This window comes from Plecotus auritus (genome assembly GCF_963455305.1).
Source record: "Plecotus auritus genome assembly, chromosome: 7".
Lineage (NCBI taxonomy): Eukaryota > Metazoa > Chordata > Mammalia > Chiroptera > Vespertilionidae > Plecotus > Plecotus auritus.
Window position 1 is genome coordinate 21,313,948 of NC_137774.1, and position 18,220 is coordinate 21,332,167.

General features: G+C 37.8%; 1 protein-coding gene across 3 annotated transcripts in view; it reads left to right on the top strand.

The window, feature by feature from the left end:
• The window catches only part of KANSL1 (KAT8 regulatory NSL complex subunit 1), a 177,045-nt gene that overhangs the window by 106,820 nt on the left and 52,005 nt on the right, over positions 1-18,220 (top strand). For all 3 annotated transcript variants that reach the window (XM_080680385.1, XM_080680383.1, XM_080680384.1), the window contains 2 exons: positions 4,067-4,208; positions 14,417-14,515. In XM_080680385.1, the coding sequence (XP_080536511.1) occupies positions 4,067-4,208; positions 14,417-14,515 (241 nt within the window). The remainder of the gene's footprint in view (positions 1-4,066; positions 4,209-14,416; positions 14,516-18,220) is intronic.

Below are 18,220 nucleotides of genomic sequence, written 5' to 3' on the forward strand. Positions count from 1 at the left end.
GCTATGTTAAAGTTTACTTATAGTCACTTAAAATTTTATGAGTATGTATATTTTAATTGGAAGTGGGCTAAGGACAATGTAACTGTTGATTCTTTCTTGAAAAATAATTTTGTGGGAGATTATGAAATATTATGATTACAAATTATGCTAGTGCCATGCTACCCCTCTAATATTTAAGTTTTAAAATGTTGCCATTTTTCTTTTTTGTTATTTAAAGAGAAGTCAGTCAATGTGCTTGTTTTGGCAGCACATATATTAAAGAGAAATCAAGCATTACATAAGCGGTAGAGCTAAAATCCAACTTCTCCGTTTCCAGAGATAGGGGACCTTACTCATGGATTTGTTGTATATCAGTTCTGTGAATTTTTTTTAAAATATATTTTTATTGATTTCAGAGAGGAAGGGAAAGGGACAGAGAGATAGAAACATCAGTAATGAGAGAGAATCCTTGATCAGCTGCCTCCTGTATACCCCATACTTAGGATTGAGCCTGCAACCCAGGCATGTGCCCTGACTGGGAATGGAACCATGACCTCCTGGTTCAGAGGTCGACACTCAGCCACTGAGCTACACTGGTTGGTCTGGGCATGTTTTTATACATTTACTATTGATGTATTGTTGACAATCTTTATTGTATGTTTATTCTTTTTTAGTTTTTGTAGTTTTATCATTTCACATTGCTGAGATTTAGTCATGTTGATACATGTAATAATAATTAAACAGTATTCCATGAATTCCTCTATTGGTGTGAATCTATTATAGTTATTTTTGTTTAGTTTGTTTTTAGTTTTTCAATTGAACATTGTTCTGAGATAGTCATTTGATACAGATAGTTCTAGTTAATATTATTGCTATAGAAAATTTTATAAAATGAATAAATTATAGTTTATCTATTTCCATACTTTAGCAGATTAGATGAACTGATTTTTAGTTTTAACAGATTCTATTGCAATGAACGTTTGTTCTTACAGATTATATAGGTTATGTGCTCTGAAATAAAATTCCATGATGGATACGTATGCACATTTTCCATCTACCCAAGTACAGTATTTCCAAATAGCTCTTCAAAAGTGGTTGTGCCAGTTTTTATTGTTATTAGTAATTCATGAATTGCTGTTTTTTACATTTCACGACACATGGTTTTTCCAAGCTGAGTTTAAAACTACTTTTTAATATTTGACCTAATGCTAATATTTTAACCAAAATCTAACAAGACATGGCATATTTTTATGTATGTATTGGCCATTTGGAATTCTCTTTTGTGAATTTTCACTTTGTTCATCTTTTATTAGATTGTCTTTTTTTAACCTACTTACTGTAGTTATATATTTTGATATTTAATCTTTAGCTATGTGTGTTGTTTTATTTAAATCTTTACCCACTCTGAAGTTCCAAAGATACTCTTCTTTTAAGTTTGGCTTTTCAGATTGAGAAACTCTAAAATTATGCAAGTATATCATGAAGAAGGGATCTAATTTTACTTTTTTCCATGTATAGAACTGGCCAATTTAATACCATTTGTTAAATAGTTCAGTATTTCCCCACTGGTATGAATGCCATTTTTTGTATATCCAGTTTTAAGTTTTGGGGCTCTGTATTGTGTCACATTGGTCTTTTGTCTTTGTAGACTGCCTTAATTATCTTAGCTTTACATAATTGTGTAATACGATTTTTTTTTCATCATATTTTGTTTAGAATTTCTCTACTTTTGGTCCTTTTTCCCGTGTAAGTTTTTGGTTCTGTTTGTCAGCTTCCATTAAAATCCCCGTAGGGGCCCTGGCCAGGTAGCTCAGTTGGTTACGGCATCATCCCAATACACCAAGGCTGCAGATTCAATCCCAGTCAGGACACATACAAGAATCATCCTTCTGGGCTGGTGTGGTTTAGTTGATTGGGCATTGTTCCATGCCCCTGGGGGGTTGCCAGTTTGATTCCCAGTCAGGGCATATGCCTGGGTTGTGAACTCCATCCACAGTTGGGGACAAAGCTGATCCATGTTTCGCTTTCACATTGATAGTTCTCTCTCTCTCAAAAAGAAAAAAAAATCAATAAATATTTTTTAAAAAAGAATCAGCCCTAGCCAGTTTGGCTCAGTGGATAGAGCGTTGACCTGTGGACTGAAAGGTTTTGGGTTTGATTCCAGTCAAGGGCAGATACCTCAATTGTGGGCTCGACTCCGTGCTCTGGTCGGGGTGCATGTGGGAAGCAACCAATCGATGTGTCCCCTCTCTCACATGGATGTTTCTCTCTCCCCACCCCTCTTCCCTCCGCCCCCCACCCTTTCTACCCCTCTCCTTCTCCCTCCCTTCTTTCCACTCTAAAAATCAGTGGGAAAAAAATATCCTTGTGTGAGGATTAAAAACAACAAAAAGAACCATCCAATGAATGCGTAAATAAGTAGAACAACAAATTGATGTTTCTCTCTCCTTCCCCCCTTCCTCTCTCTGAAATCAGTCAATCAATAAAATTTATTTTTAAAAAACCCTGTAGGGAATTGGAACTTATTAGAATTTATAGATATATGTGAAATTCTATCTTTTGGGGGGAAAAAATCTCATTATTTATGTAGGTCTTTTGTTTTTAGGTTTTATTATTTTCTCTGTAAAGATCTTTTATGTATAATATTTCTTGGTGTTGTGAATAGTTTTTTAAACGAGTATTTTTTACTTGTCACATGTAAACGCTATTAGTTTTTATATGTTAATCTTTACTTGGCAACATTGCTGAATTCTTGATTATATGTCTTATGTTAAAGTAAAAAAATATTTCTGTTTCCTGGGGAATTAAAGCCATTTCAGAGAAATTATGTGCCACAAGATCAGGATACTAGAAAGCAGTTTCAATTAGTTATTTGGGGAGTATCTGTATGTGAATAGTTTTAACATTGTGTGTCCTGTGACAGATAGGGAGGCAGACAAACAAAATGTTTGATTTTCTTTGCCGTAGAGTTGGTCTATGTAAAGGCCTTGAGATGTTAAAACCCTCCCACCCCAACCTATATAATAAAAGTCTAATATGCAAATTGTCCCTTCGACCAGGGGGACGGGCTGGCCAGCCAACCGCCCACGGCCCCTTGCCCTGGCTGGCAGGGGCAGCAGGCAGCTGGGGGAAGGGAGGCCCTGGCCGGCAGCTGTTAGGGACCCTACCCGTGAACGAATTTCATGCACTGGGCCTCTATTTTAGTATAAATGTTGCTGCTATAAACACACACACACACACACACACACACACACACACACACACGGAAGACATGAAGACAGACAGGGAGAACCCCATGTGATCACAGAGGTAGAGACTAGAGTGATGTATCTACAAGCTAAAAACACCAGTGATTGCCAACAACACCACAAGCTAAGAGAAGGCACAGGACACATCCTTTCGAGGAAGCATGGCATTGCCGACACCTTAATTTCAGTCTTCTAGCTTCTATAACAGTGAGAAAATACATTTCTGTTGTTTTAAGTCACCCAGTTTGGGATACCTTGTTATGGCAACCCTGAGAAGATAATACAAACTCCATAAAAATAAAAACATTGGCTCAGAAAAAGAATCAACTCAAGTAAAAATGAAATGATTGAGTTCTAGCAATGGTGGGTGAAAAGATTGGCAAATCATCTTCCCCCAAAACAACTAAAAAACTGTATAAAATGCTTACTGCAAAACAATTATTTCAGGGCTTTGGAATAGACCAAAGGCATACAACAAATTTGAGGAGCATTTATTTAGTAAAAATTGCTGAACTTTGGGTAACAATAGTAAGAGTCTAGTTTTGCTTTAACACGATAGCCTGAAGCCATTATCATTCTAAAAGTTTTCATTCCAAAAATATTTAAACACACAAATGACACATGAGGATATTCTCATTGCAAATAGCAAAATGAATCAAATGAAACTCCACGTTGATTCCCTATCCTCCTATCTCATCTCTCTATTTTGGCATTACTGTATCTATACAGAAGCAAATATTTTGGTTTTGTGTTTTGATATTTAAGTAGTCATATTAAATAAACATATTTTAAAAATGTTGCTGCTACTCTTGGATTTCACTCAGTTTATTTCCTTTTAGGAGGCGCAGGTCAGAGTGGAGATGGGCTGCTGACCGCGCGGCTATTGTCAGCCGCTGGAACTGGCTTCAGGCTCATGTTTCAGACTTGGAATATCGAATTCGGCAGCAAACAGATATTTACAAACAGATACGTGCTAATAAGGTAAGGGATAAGTGTCTGGTCTTTTTCAGCCCAGCTAAAAACTACCATTATACCTTTTCTCTATCCCTCGATGACTTAACTATGTCCAAGAGAATGGTTTAATATGATCTGATACAGCGGTTTAATTTGTTTAAGAGCCTGATGTTGTTTAGTGGAATGCAGATAACACTGCTAGAATATAATGATAAATTGAACATCTGTTTAGAATGAAACAGTTTGTATACCTGAGCTAACAGGAAACGTAAGATAAAAACTTGGATAATGTATGTCATTGACTATAACTGTCATTTGTTATATTTATGGAAAAATGGTCATGACTAAGAATTTTCATCTTGTTTTTTTACATAGATACATTCTGTTTTTCCTTGTAACTAAGCTTCCCTTGCTTTCTTGAAGCAAAATAGGGTCTTTCCTGAAAAGTTGTTCAGGCAGAATTAGACATTGATGGTTAAGAATTTGATTTTCCTGTGTCCTCCTATCTGCAGAGAGCTGATTATTAGTGCACACTTTTATCTTTGACAGTGACACTGTGTAATTTTTCTTCTTAAAATTCAACTTAGAAGAATTCTCTGCTCAGTTTGGCTTTGATTGAGGGATAAGTATACATGGAAAATAAATCCATTCAACAAATAGTTGAGTGCCTACTGTATACCAAGCACTGTTCTCCCTAGTGAGGTCACAGTGGTAAATAAAAATCCTACTTTTGTGAAAATTAAATTCTTGCAGGGTATTTTTTGTATTCTCTTGATGCACTTGAGCTTCATGACTGCACACATGGGTCTAGATCAGCGGTCGCCAACCGGTGGTCCATGAGGTCCAAAAGGTTGGCAACGCTGGTCTAAATGAAGAACCTACTGCTCCTAAAAATAAGTGTCACAACATGTTTTTGTCCTATCTTAGTGCTGGTCAAAGCCCTCAGAAAATTGCTGTGCTGTGAACTCTGTGCATTAAATTAATGTAGCCCAAAAGTTAAAGGATGACCAATTGACAAGATGAACAAAATGATGAGAGTTTGAAGTAAAAGTTTTACAGCCCCTCAACCCCTTTAAGTTTTTATTTTAAAAATTCCACTTCCTCCAACTTCTTTCCAAATGGTCTATATATAGTTCTCCAAAAGTTCAGTAAGACATGTTATAATTGAGGGCAAAGTCCAGAGAACTTATCTCTTTTTTTTTTTTTTTAATATATTTTATTGATATTTCACAGAGAGGAAGGGAGAGGGATAGAGAGCTAGAAACATCGATGAGAGAGAAACATCGATCAGCTGCCTCCTGCACACCTCCCACTGAGGATGTGCCCGCAACCAAGGTACATGCCCTTGACCGGAATCGAACCCGGGACCTTTCAGTCCGCAGGCCAACGCTCTATCCACTGAGCCAAACCGGTTTCGGCAGAACTTATCTCTTTAAAAAAAATTATTTGTTCCTTTAGAATAAGGAACAAATAGAATCCTGACTAGTTTAAAAGTTAGAGCCAATGAAGAGTTAAAACTTAAAATATTCCCCAAGGGTGGCGAATATTTTGCTTTCTTTTGCTCTTCCTCACAAGGGAGATTCAGTGAGATTGTAGAACGTGAGCTGGAATGGTGGTAGAAATGACTGGGTGTGCCTATCCTGAGTGAAAAAAACAGTTTTGCATGGTCAGGAACTTTTCTTTAGTGTCTGTTTCTAGGTTATTATAGCCAGTAGTTAAGTGGGAATTTCCATATTTGAGAATAAGAGTCTCTTAGTAACACCTGAGATTAGTACAATGGTAATCATATTTGTTGCCTTTTTTATATATATATGTTCATAAATATGTGTGTGTTTATATGTGTGCATATGTTTTGCTAGTTGTTCCCCATTATAAAATTACAGTATTTCATATACTTGAAGATGCTACTAATTGTAAGATGCACTATTATTTTATGAGCCATTAAAAAATTATTTCAGTTAAACCAAGACATGTCATCAATTGTTAAGGTACATTCTGATTTAAAAGATGTTAAGATGTGGAAAAGTATGCCTTAGAATTGATGAAAAACTGTGTTATAAGTTCTTAGGAAACTTGCAAAATACAGGGAAGTAGAAAAGAGGAAAGGGGGGTGGGCACCTTTCTCTTTTTTAAATTTTTAAGTAAGAATTTATTTCTATTTAAAAATGCTCCGGATATTATAAAAAGGCCCAGAGGCTTCCAGGTTTAATAAAAGATCCTACTGAGTTGCTATCTGTTGGTTTTCCCATTACTGAGGTATCAGTTTGATTCTTGTTAATGAAACACCCCCATGATTCTTCTTAGTGTCATGGTGATCTCCTCTGACTCCCAGTATTTTTCATAAATGGACATCGGCTCACAAATGACAAAAAAAATGTATTGCATTATTCTTCAAAACCAAGTCCAGTGATTAGCAGTTTGAGTAGCTGAAATCATGATGTGTGTCATGTGCAAAGACTGGTATTAAATGCAGCTCTTTCAGAACAGAAACCAGTGAACACCCTTCAAGACGAAACACCCCTTTCTCTCAGTTTTGCTGTAACCTAAAACTACTCTTTTTAAAAAGTCTTAAAAAAAGACATCCCCAAAACAAAACCCAAACTCATCATTTGGGCTTGTTTTAGTTCACTATTAGTTTTCTATGCATATAAATAATTTCTTTAAATATAGTCATTTACATTTTTCTGTCATTTTTTGGATATTTTTACTGACTATATTTTATTACCCTTCTTGGTTGATTACTTCAGTTATGTACTTTATTAAAATTATACAGGCATACCTCAGAGATACCACAGGCTCGTTCTAAACTACCTCAGTAAAGTGGAGGGTCTTCTTGCTTTCACTTTGTAAAAAATTCAATATTTGTGAACTGCAATAAAACTAGGTCTGCCTGTATTATAAAGCACGCACAATAAACATTCTCACCTATGTCACAGTATGAATACCTTTATATTCTTGATGCATGCTTGAGAGAAGTTTTTTGACTCAGTTTACAATCTCATTAGCTATGTGAGAAGATAGTCTTCATTTTTGGTTCCTGCTTCATTCTTTAGCTCATAACTCAGTTGTAATGACAGAGCAGTTTTGGGAAACTTGCAAAAGTCTTAAATATTTCTAAGTATCTTGAAAGTAGTTGTTTGGGAATTTTGTGTATATATTTATTATCCAAGAGTTTTGTCATGCAGGGCATAATATATTAAAGAAGCACCAGACTTAGACTTGGTAATCTTTGGTTCTATTCCTGGCTTTGCTACTATATCTATATATATAAAAGGCTGAGTGACCGACCGACCAGCTGGTACATATGACGCGCACTGGCAATTTAAAAATAAACGTTGACTTGCACATACACGATACATATAAAGCTCTTGGAATGGATATTATTGAAGTCCCCTGTGAAATGATTTGTAATGGATCTATTACTGAAGCTACCTTTGGAGATATATCTTCTATATATATAAAAGCCTAAGCGACCATTACGACTGCTTGACCAGTCGCTATGACTTGCACTGACCACCAGGGGGCAGACGCTCAACACAGGAGCTGACCCCTGGTGGTCAGTGTGCTGCCACAGCCAACCTCCCGCGGCCTGCCAAACTCCCCCTGTCCCTCCCTGTGGCCGGACAACGTCCCGTAGTTCCTTCCCCCAGCTGGTCCCTCCCCCCAGCTGTCCGGCCAACCTCCCACAGTCCCTCCCCCTGGCCAGCCAACCACCCACGGTCCCTCCCCCCCACCCATCCCCTGGGCCGGCAGGCCCCAATTGGCCCGGCCCCTATTGGGACTGGGTGAGACAGCCCCAATTGGCCCTGATCACCGGCCAGTCCTAGGGCCCCCTCCCGTGCACAAATTCATGCACCGGGCCTCTGGTATCTATAGGTAATATTAAAAATATGTCTAAATGTGCGATTCTTTGTCCTATAAATGAGCACGTTCATAAATGAAGAAATTTTGGATATACTCAATGGAGATTTTCACACCTATTTTGAGTGATGATTCCATTGATTCAATGGATGATGCTGAAAAGGAAAATTTTCCCATTGAATTTCTTAATACTATTACTCCTTCAGGAATGCCGTGTCATAAATTAAAATTGAAAGTAGGTGCAATCATCCTGCTATTGAGAAATCTTAATAGTAAATGGGATCTTTGTAATGGTACTAGATTTATTATCAAAAGATTGTGACCTAACATAATCGAAGCTGAAGTACTAACAGGATCTGTGGAAGGAGATCCTGGGCCACTAGTAGCTATATAATTTTGGAAAGAAAAGTTACTGAACATTTCTGAGCCTCATTTGACATTCCAGATTTTAATACATTTTCTTTGTCTGCATCTGAATACACAATGTCTGTTACAAAATTCTGATAGGAAGAATAAATGTAGAATGGTAATCCCAATAAGTAATATATCAAGGAAATTCACAACTTTATTAAATAATTATATTTATACAATGTCTACTTTTGCAAATACATTAGTTTCCTGGGACTACCATAGCGAAGTTTCACAAATTGGGTGGTAAATATAGAACAACAGAATTTTTTTTTCTCATAGTTTTGAGAATTCTGGGGATGAATCCTTCCTAAGCTTCTGGTGGTTCTGGTAATTCTTGGTGTGCCTTGATTTATAGCTGCATCACTTCAATTTCTGTTTCCATCTTCCTCCAGGCTACTGGAGGTTATTGCCAAATTTCCCTCTTAAAAGGACAACCATTTATGTTGGGATTTAGAGCCCCCATTATTAAATAGCTCTTAACTTGATTACATCTGCAAAGACCCTGTTTCCAAATACGGTCACATTCTTAAGTTCTGGGTAATGTAAGTTTTGGGGGAGATACACTATTCCACCCAGTATAACAAATAAGCAATGGAATTTCCCCCAAAGATATATTGTGCATTTTGTCTTCATGTATCACTATAATAGAAGTATTAACATTTACTATGCATTGAAAATAAACAAATGGAGAGTCAAAGAGGTTAAGTAGTTTGTTCATGGTCATACAGCCAAGTGAGTACATAGGTAAGATTTGAATATCTGACTCTGTTGCTTAAGTTAGCAGTTGCTTTAAGTGGTTGACTTTTTGAGTTATAGAAATAGGAAATTTTTAACCATCTTTATTTTAGTAAAATGGATTGGTGTTCTCAATTCCCATCCTGCTCCAAGATTTTCCAGAGAGTTGCCTGGATTGTAAGTTTTTTCATGAGATGAATTTAGGTTTGGCTGTAAATAATTTGTCTTTGGATAGGGAATTGGAAGCTAAAGCTTTCGTTTTCTTTTTCTTTTTCTTTTTTAGGATTGCTCTCTTGGATATTAAGGTTAATTTTCTTGAAGGAATGTATTTTGAAGACTGTATTTGAAGAAAGTATTCGAAAACTGCTAGGTGATTACCAACTTTTGCTTTGGCAAAAGTTTGGTATTACCTTCCAGGCTAGATGTGTGTGCTATTACACAGGTACACACGCTGTTGTTTAATGCACAGAATAAATCTAACAACTCAAAAGACTTGAAAGAAGCAGAGCTAAATTTGAACTCAGGGCTATTTATCTGACTCCAAAGCATTTTTTGTCTAACACACCGTGCTGTTGTATCCTTTTCATCATTTCTCTCGAGCATATTTATTGAAATTTTACAGCTGGTAAATAAAACTGAGGGGGAAAGCACAAAGGACCAAGCGGGTTCCGTTATTTGAGACTTCTTTCTCTTAACACATAGTCTTCATCTGTGTCTAGTACAAAACATCATATCCCTTTTTAATCCATATTTTTTATCTCTTCTTCTGATCTGTGAAATAACACAATTGCTAACTATTGATATAAATATTAGGGATGAGAGGAGAAAGAATATTGGAGCTTCTAGGTAGAAAAGGAGCAGAATGGGAATAGCAAAATCCTAGAACACCTTTGTCTTCAAAATTGATGTAGAGTTCCCATCTTTATATATATCTATATATCTATATGTATATAGATAGGTATATATTTTATTAATTTCAGAGAGGAAGGGAGAGGGAGAGAGAGATAGAAACATCAATGATGAGAGAGAATCATGGATCAGCTGCTTCCTGTACACCCCCTACTGGGGATCAAGCCTGCAACCTCAGCATGTGCCCTGGACCAGAATCGACCCTGAGACCCTTCAGTCCGCAAGCTGATGCTCTCTATTCACTAAACCAAACCAGCCAGAGCTAGAGTTCCAATCTAGATAGAGTCATAAGATGAGTAGGGAAAATTGACGTATTCACGATGAAATAGGGGAGTGAATATGTGAAATTTCATCTTTATTCTATATCTTGTATTTTGACTCCATACATTATCTGAAATTGGTAAAGAGGGAGTAATAAACCCAGGTGTACAACTTAGTTTTTTCTTTTGTTTCCTTTTTGCTTGGTTTGGCCCTGTTTTTTGTAATCAAGTTTAATGTAATTCCTTCTACTATTTCTTCCGTTTTCAGTTTTTTGTTTTTTTGTTTTTAATTTACGTAGGACAGCTCTGTGTTTTCACAGCGGAATGATTTATTAAGGATATATTATGACTGCATGCAACTGTGACCCATCCCAGTTCCTTTGGTCTTTGTGTAGGCTTTCTGTAGGCCTGGGCAGCCCAGGCATGATCCTGGTTATGATTAAGTGAGTGTTGGTGAAGGATGGGTTAGATTCTCCCAGACTTTTACCTTGACCTTTGCTAGTTTCTATTTATTTTAGAGGACAATAGCCTGGAGATTATTGCCACTCAGGCCTGATGCCATAGTCATGCAGAATTAACCCACTGTAAACCCAGAATGCTGGAGAAACCCAGCTTGGGGTTGCCAATACAGGTGTGGAGCAGAACTTTACGAAGTTTTCTTCGCTTTCATTGCTATTTACTATATTAAGTAGTAGAGGCCTGGTGCATGAAATTCATGCACAGATAGGGTCCCTAGGTCTGGCTGGCAATCAGGGCCTGCCGGCTGCCAGCGGGGCCTTCCTTCATTTCACGCTGCCCTCTGGTGGTCAGCGCACGTCGTAGTGAGCAAGTGAACTCCTGGTTGAACTCCCGAGGGGACACTTTGCATATTAGCCTTTTATATATAGAGATATTTTAAGGTATTTTCAGTAATCATATCCATCTCTACTTAGGCTCTATCTCTTTTCTGCTCTCATGTTATCTTTTCTAAACAACTTCTGTAGTACTGTCATTATAATTCTTTGCCTTTAGTCCTAGTTCTGCCTGGATTGGCCTGTTGGCTCATGAACTTTGACCTGCATCATCTCTGCTCTATAAAATGATGTAGAATAAGTGATCCCTACCAAATCTTCTAAAGCTTTCTTAGGAGGGTATCTTTGCAGTCTGTCAGAGCGGTATTTTTTAGAAATTACTGAGTAGTTTAAGGGAAAATTTTTCCCTTTGGAAACATTGCCTGTTACATCCTGACTTACCTTACCTAAAAAAATTGATGGTGTAGCTTTATATTTAATAGTAGAATTTATTTAGGCTCCTGGCTATACTCATTGTTTTCTTGTTTGAGGAAAATAATTTTTAACATGAAAATTCAAATTTTTTTATGTATTTGCTTTCTTTGTGTATGATTCTGCTAGGAAATGTTGGGGGGTTCAAATATATTTGTGTGTGTGGTTTTCTTTTCTTCTTCAAGGAACTTACCATTAGTTAACATTTAAACAGCAAATTGATGCAAAAAGAAATGAAATAATTTGGCCGAAAGTTTTTATCTGGAAATGAGATTTAAATACACAGAATGGAAGATACAATTTTGGTGCTTAAGGAAGTTTGACCATGTGGATAAAGCAAATAGGGGCTCAGTTAACCAGTGACATTTTCTTGGAAGGAGATGGGACATGGACTTGACAAGCTCTTTGAAAGGACAAATGACGTCTTAAATAAATATAAGAAAGGGGCAGAATCAATCTGAATAAAGACATAATAACAAGTAGTATTGTAACCTCTAATTGCATTTGATTACATACTACTTTATAATAGCCTCCACCTCTCAACAACAAGTTCATATACATTCAAACATTTTTAAAGGGGATAATGAGACTGATATGACTGTAACAATATTTGGAGAAAGTAATTAGAAATAGGTAAATAAGGTAGGGAGAGATTATGTGGGACTTGGAATGACAAGATGAATTTGGACTGGTTTTATACAGGATGGGGAGATGGTTTAGGCTCTTAAGCAGGGAAGATGCTGAATGCAATATTTTGAGAAGGGAATTGTGTGCAAGATAGCTGCTTTTTACAAATAGTTTTTACTTTGAATTGATAAAGTTTATGAAGTGTATTTTATGCTTGTGATTGAGACAAGAAAGAAAGTATTTGGAAGCAGCAGTTTTTTTTAGCCAGAGAAACCTGATTTTGAAGGCCAGGCCAAATGTTGCTTGCTTAGTTAATGACATTTCCCTCTTTTCTGAGGAGTCTGCACATCGTTTTCTATGCAGGCTAGGTATGGTCTTAAATCCAGATTAGGTAAATTCTGTTTCTTGTTTTCAGGAAAAAACAGATGTTAAACAGAGGTAAAAATTTTCATTGTCCTTCTTAATGCTCCTCCCCCCTTTCATCTCCATGGAGATTTTTGAGTTAGAAAGGACTCCAGGGATAGATCATTGGTTCATTGGCTCACAAGAGCCTGCCAATTATGATGGCCTAGGGAGGCCAAATTGATGCAGTCAAAATCACTAGGCCCTGAAATCTGTATTTTCAGATGTTATCTGGAAAATTCTGATGCTGCATCAGACTGATCAAGTTTTTTTGTTTTGTTTTGTTTTTTAGTTTAGAGTTTATGTTAGGACTTCTACCAGGGAAGCTATTTAAAAATTCAGCCCCTCCCCCTAGAGATTCTAAATAGACTTGATGTCGGACCTGGGTAGGTATCATTTGATAAGTTTCCCCAGGTAATTTAATACAAAATTTTTGTTAAGATCTTCTTACCAGTTAGATTTTTTTTTTGTTTTCTAGACCAGAGAAAGAGAACCAAAATCACAAAGCCCTGATCACTTTCATCAGTCTTTCTTTTACACAACATTATAACCTGATTTTGGTCACCTTTACTTGAATTCATGGGAGGAAGATTCATGTTTGTGGTTTTTTGTTTTTGTTTATTTTTCATAGTAAGCTAACTTATGCTTTAACCAAGCTGGACCCATGCTGATTATGGAGAGGATTTTGGAGTCATGTAAATTGGGTCTTTTCACATTTTTTTGATTTCCTGGGATGAATGTATTTTCTGAATTTGATTGTCAAGCAGGAAACTAATCTGGAGTAATATTTATGCTTATGCAAAACAAGTGCCTTTGGAATACCTTTTTTTTTTTCTTTTTTAAATAGTTCTTGGTTTCTATTATAGAAACTGTTCCACCTTTTTTTCATTTAGTAGTTTTGGTTGCTCATGATTTATTTTAGCTCATCCTATATAATAAAAGCCAAATATGCTAAGTGTCCAGTTGTCTGGTTGGCCGTTCAACCAATCAAAGTGTAATATGCTAATGATGTACTAAGGCCGCTCAACCGCTCACTGTGACATGCACTGACCACCAGGGGGCAGGCAGTCGACCAGTTGCTATGACATGCACTGACCACCAGGGGACAGATGCTCTGATTGGTAGATTAGCTTGCTGCTGGGGTCTGGACTGAGCAAGACAGGCCCAACATGCCCAGGAGCCTTCCCATGGTCCCTCCCTGGCCCCAATTGTGCGCTAGTGACATCCCTCGGCCTGGCTTGCACCCTCTTGCAATCCAGGACCCCTTGGTGGATGTCGAAGAGCTGATTTCAGCTTGATTCTGCAGGCTAGGCCTAGGGATCCCACTGGTGCACAAATTCATGCACTGAGCCTCTAGTCATTTATAACTGTAGCACTTCTAGTTTGGTAATACTTAAGCCACATTTGTGACCAAGTAAACTAAAAAGGCTGCATTGCTGCTGTGAATACAATATAGTTTAGTTGGTAATATCATGTAAAATGCCATATACTGTGATAAAGATTCCAGATCTAAAAGATGCTAAATGGTAATAAGCCATGTAGGCCAAAACATTCAAATGGAAGAAAGCGGAAGCTTGGGTCTGAGTCTCAGACCTTACGGCTATTGCTAGGCTTTTTGTGGAAACAACTCTTGGGAAAGCATAGCATGAGGGGAAAGGCCTCTGGTAAACCAGTCCCCTTCCCCTAACCCTTTTGATACTAACGTTTAAATTAAATTTGTAACTTTTAATACCACTCACTTGTGCTGATTTTTTTCTATGTCTTGTAGGGGTTGGTAGTTCTTGGAGAGGCGCCTCCTCCAGAGAATGCAACAGCAGACTTAGTTCTTAGTTCTGAGGTGAAGACAGATCATGGGAATGATAAATTGGTAAGTATAAATACAGAAAGGGGGAAATGAATGCGAATTTGGGGTGTAGCATGAACACACAATTTATTCTATTAGAAGGATCCTTGCATTGGCTGGAAGAAGGATAGTGTATCCCCTTTTATCCTTTCAGCATTTAAAGATCTGAATTCCTGAATATGGCAGTACATAGCTCCTCCTGCTGCTGTGTAGCTGACCTTAAGAGTTCAAAATTAGCTCCTAACTCAAGACAACACAGCCAGAGCATTGTGGCATTAGGGAGCATTACTGGGAATCAGGAAAACACATGGCTCTGGCACCTTTGACAAGAAAGGCAACCTTTCTGGGCCACTATAAAATCAAAGGGTGGACTAGAGGTTTAACTCACATGCTGCATGCTCACTATGCGTTACCCCTTTTAATTCAGTAACAAGGATAACGCTGTTATTTTCTGTAATCTTCTGGGTCCAGTTTCTCTCAACGCCAAGGTTAATTTCTTTTCGTTTTGATTTCCAAGAACACTTTTTGTTTCTTTCACTTCTTTACTTCCCTCAGAATGTCACTGGTTTTTATGACTATTTGCATTTCTTGATTTAAGTAATTTGTTAGAAATTCCAAAGTCCCATGACAATTATTTGGGAGGCTAGTAAGCAGGGCCGGCTCTGTAAATTGTGGGTTAAACTAGCTTGTCTTCTTTCATCTGCAGATCAGCAAAGCTTGTTATCCTTTATCATTATCATTGTTAGCAGGAACTCATATGATATGGTGGAAACTAACTTTCCTAATGAGAGTGCTTAAATAAAGCCAGCCACTGATACTAGGAGTAAATGCAAAGACATTTAGAGATTGGTTGATGGTTCTTAACTGGAAAGTAGTTTTAAATAAATTAAAGAGCAGATAGAGGGGAGGAGGGTGACATATATGATATTTTCAATAATAAAATAAAAAAACAGAATGCCAAAATTTGCCACTATTCAATCTACAGAATATTTTTTTAAAAAATCATTTGTGTACGTATTCTAGTGATTGTTCTAACCAGGATAAAACTTGTTACAGATGAGAGGGAACATATTAGTGACTTGGAAGGTCAGCTGGTGGTATGTTATTTATTGGAAACATGAGACTTGAAGCATATGTGATTGGGAGTCAGTTTTGCATAGACATTTATATATTTGTGTATAGTATTTAAGGATTCCAAAATTTTTCTGGTGCACTCTTGTACTCAGCACTTGTGAGGATAAGATATAACAGTGTCATTGTGTTACTCATTCTCATTGTCATATTTATACACATTCACATATGTGCACATGTGTGCTCCATTTATGGACTTGTCCCTTTTCCTACCTCACCATTCACTTGCATGTGTATGACCCATATTAGATTGTAATATTCTTGAAGATCAAGACTGTCTTCTTCATTCTTCATTGTTGTTGACCACAGTAGTTTCTACGTTGTACAATAGATTGCTTTTTGATTCATTAAAATTGATAATAAGTATGAAAACAAGTATACACTGTCACTCTGTCTTCAAGGAGAGGTTAATCTTTAGAAAGTGCCTTTCTGAAAAAAACAAATGCAGACAAAAGGCATTACATTTCCATTTTACTGTAGCGATTTTCAACTGTTGTGCCCCAAGGAATTTTTTTAATTGCTATTTTTTTATTTTTTTAATGTATTTTTATTGATTTCAGAGAGGAAGGGAGACGGGGAGAGAGATAGAAACATCAGTGACGAGAGAGAATCATTGATTGGCTGCCTCCTGCATGCCCCCACACTGGGGATCAAGCATGCAACATGTGCATGTGCCCTCACTGGGCATCGAACCTCAACCTCCTTGTTCATAGGTTGACGCTCAACTACTGAGCCACGCTGGCCAGGCACTTCCTTTTTTTAAATGCCAAATATTTGCCAAGCATGCATAATATGTCAATTGCTACACAGTTTCTCATTGTAGGAGGGCACTGTTTAATTTCACCTTTTTGTTATCCAGCTTGATTTTTTTTGAAAAGTGATTTGTACCTAGACTTCTCAATTTTGCTTTAAAAAAATTCTAGGTCACATTTGGCAGGGGCAGTTGTAAATTTTCATACTCACATTTAATGTCCCTAGTCTCCTTTTTTCCCCCCTAAAATCGAACTGTATAGTAATTACTCTTTCTTCCTCCCCAGTTTGAAGACTTGTCATTTAAAAATATTGTCAAAGGTATTTTTTTGTTTTGTTGTGTTGGTTTTTGTATTTTCATTTCTGAAACTCACTGGGATTAACAACAAAAAATACCCCAGGATTTTTTTTAAAACTGTCAAAATATAGTTTCAAGAAGTTAGACATAATTCTCAAAGAAATACATAGTAACTGATTAAGGTGGGAATGTTGGCATAAATGGTAACAGTATGTTGATACTAGATACTGATTTGTATATGTAGTCATTGAAAGGGAGAGTGCTGGAAAGTAAGATTACTCAGTAGCATACAAACTTTATTAATATCCTGCAGACTAATAGAGCCATAACCTTTGGCGTTAATGTTTTCAACTAAACACAAATCCGCCCTAGCCTTTTTGGCTCAGTGCATAGAGTGTCAGCCTGCAGAACAAAGGGTCCTGGATTAGATTCAGGTCAAGGGCACATACCTTGGTTGCAGGTTCCTCCCCAGGCCTAGGGCCTGGTTGGGGCTTGTGCAGGAGGTAGCCAATTGATGTGTTTCTCTCACATTGATACTTCCCTCTGTCTTTCCCTCTCTCTTCCACTCTCCCTAAAAATCACTGGGGAAAAATATCCTCAGGTAAGGATTAAAAAACAAACACAAATTCATTTTAGCTTATTAATATTTTAAATATAAACATCCAACTTAAGGCATCTGGTCACTCATCAGTTATAAAAAGTAAGTAAAACAGAGAAAACAAGATGGCGGCATAGGTAAACACCTGAACTTGCTGCCTCGCACAACAACTTCAAACCTACAACTATAAGACAAAACAGACATCATTCAGAACCACAGGAAGGCTGGCTAAGTGGAAATTCTACAACTAGAAGGGAAGAGAAAAAGCACACTGAGATACAGAGGAGCTGCGAAAGTAAAGTGCAGAGGTACGGAGGCGCACGTGTGCGGAAAGGGCTGGCAACTGAGTAGGCGGCTGTCTTTTTCAATCTGCAGGGAGACACAAGCTCCCGATTGCTCTGAACTCCAGTTCCGGGCGAGACTCTGGGGATCCAGACTCATTCGGGGAGAAACTGGACTGTCTGGCATCGGGCGGAACTTGAGGGCAGCTTTCTCTCAGAGGTGCTTGCAGTGATTACCAAGGGACACTGAAACCTGGGGGCCTCTTAGAACAGGACTGACGGGAAGCCATTGCTGTTTGCTCCGCCCTGAGACTCTGCCCCATCCAAGCTGTGCGCAGAGGCTTTTGCATATGAGTGGCCTGGTTCTTTGAAATCTAAACTTAACTATCAAACTGCAGCTGAGTCGGAGAGACCCAGAACATCCAAAAGAAGGACCAACGCCCCACAGCAGCTTGCATTGCTTCACAGCTGGGCCTCATCTGGGCACCTCCAAAACCCAAACAAAGAAGAGGAACCTGCACATCTCTCCGAAACTCCTGCTGGGTGGCTTCAGGCAGAGGCTAAATTAGCACCTCCTTGGAGATCCAAAAGCCAGTATACCCAGGGGTCAGAGTAGGACCATCCAGATTACACCTCCTCAGATCTGTAAGGGACACATTCAGGGGGCAGAC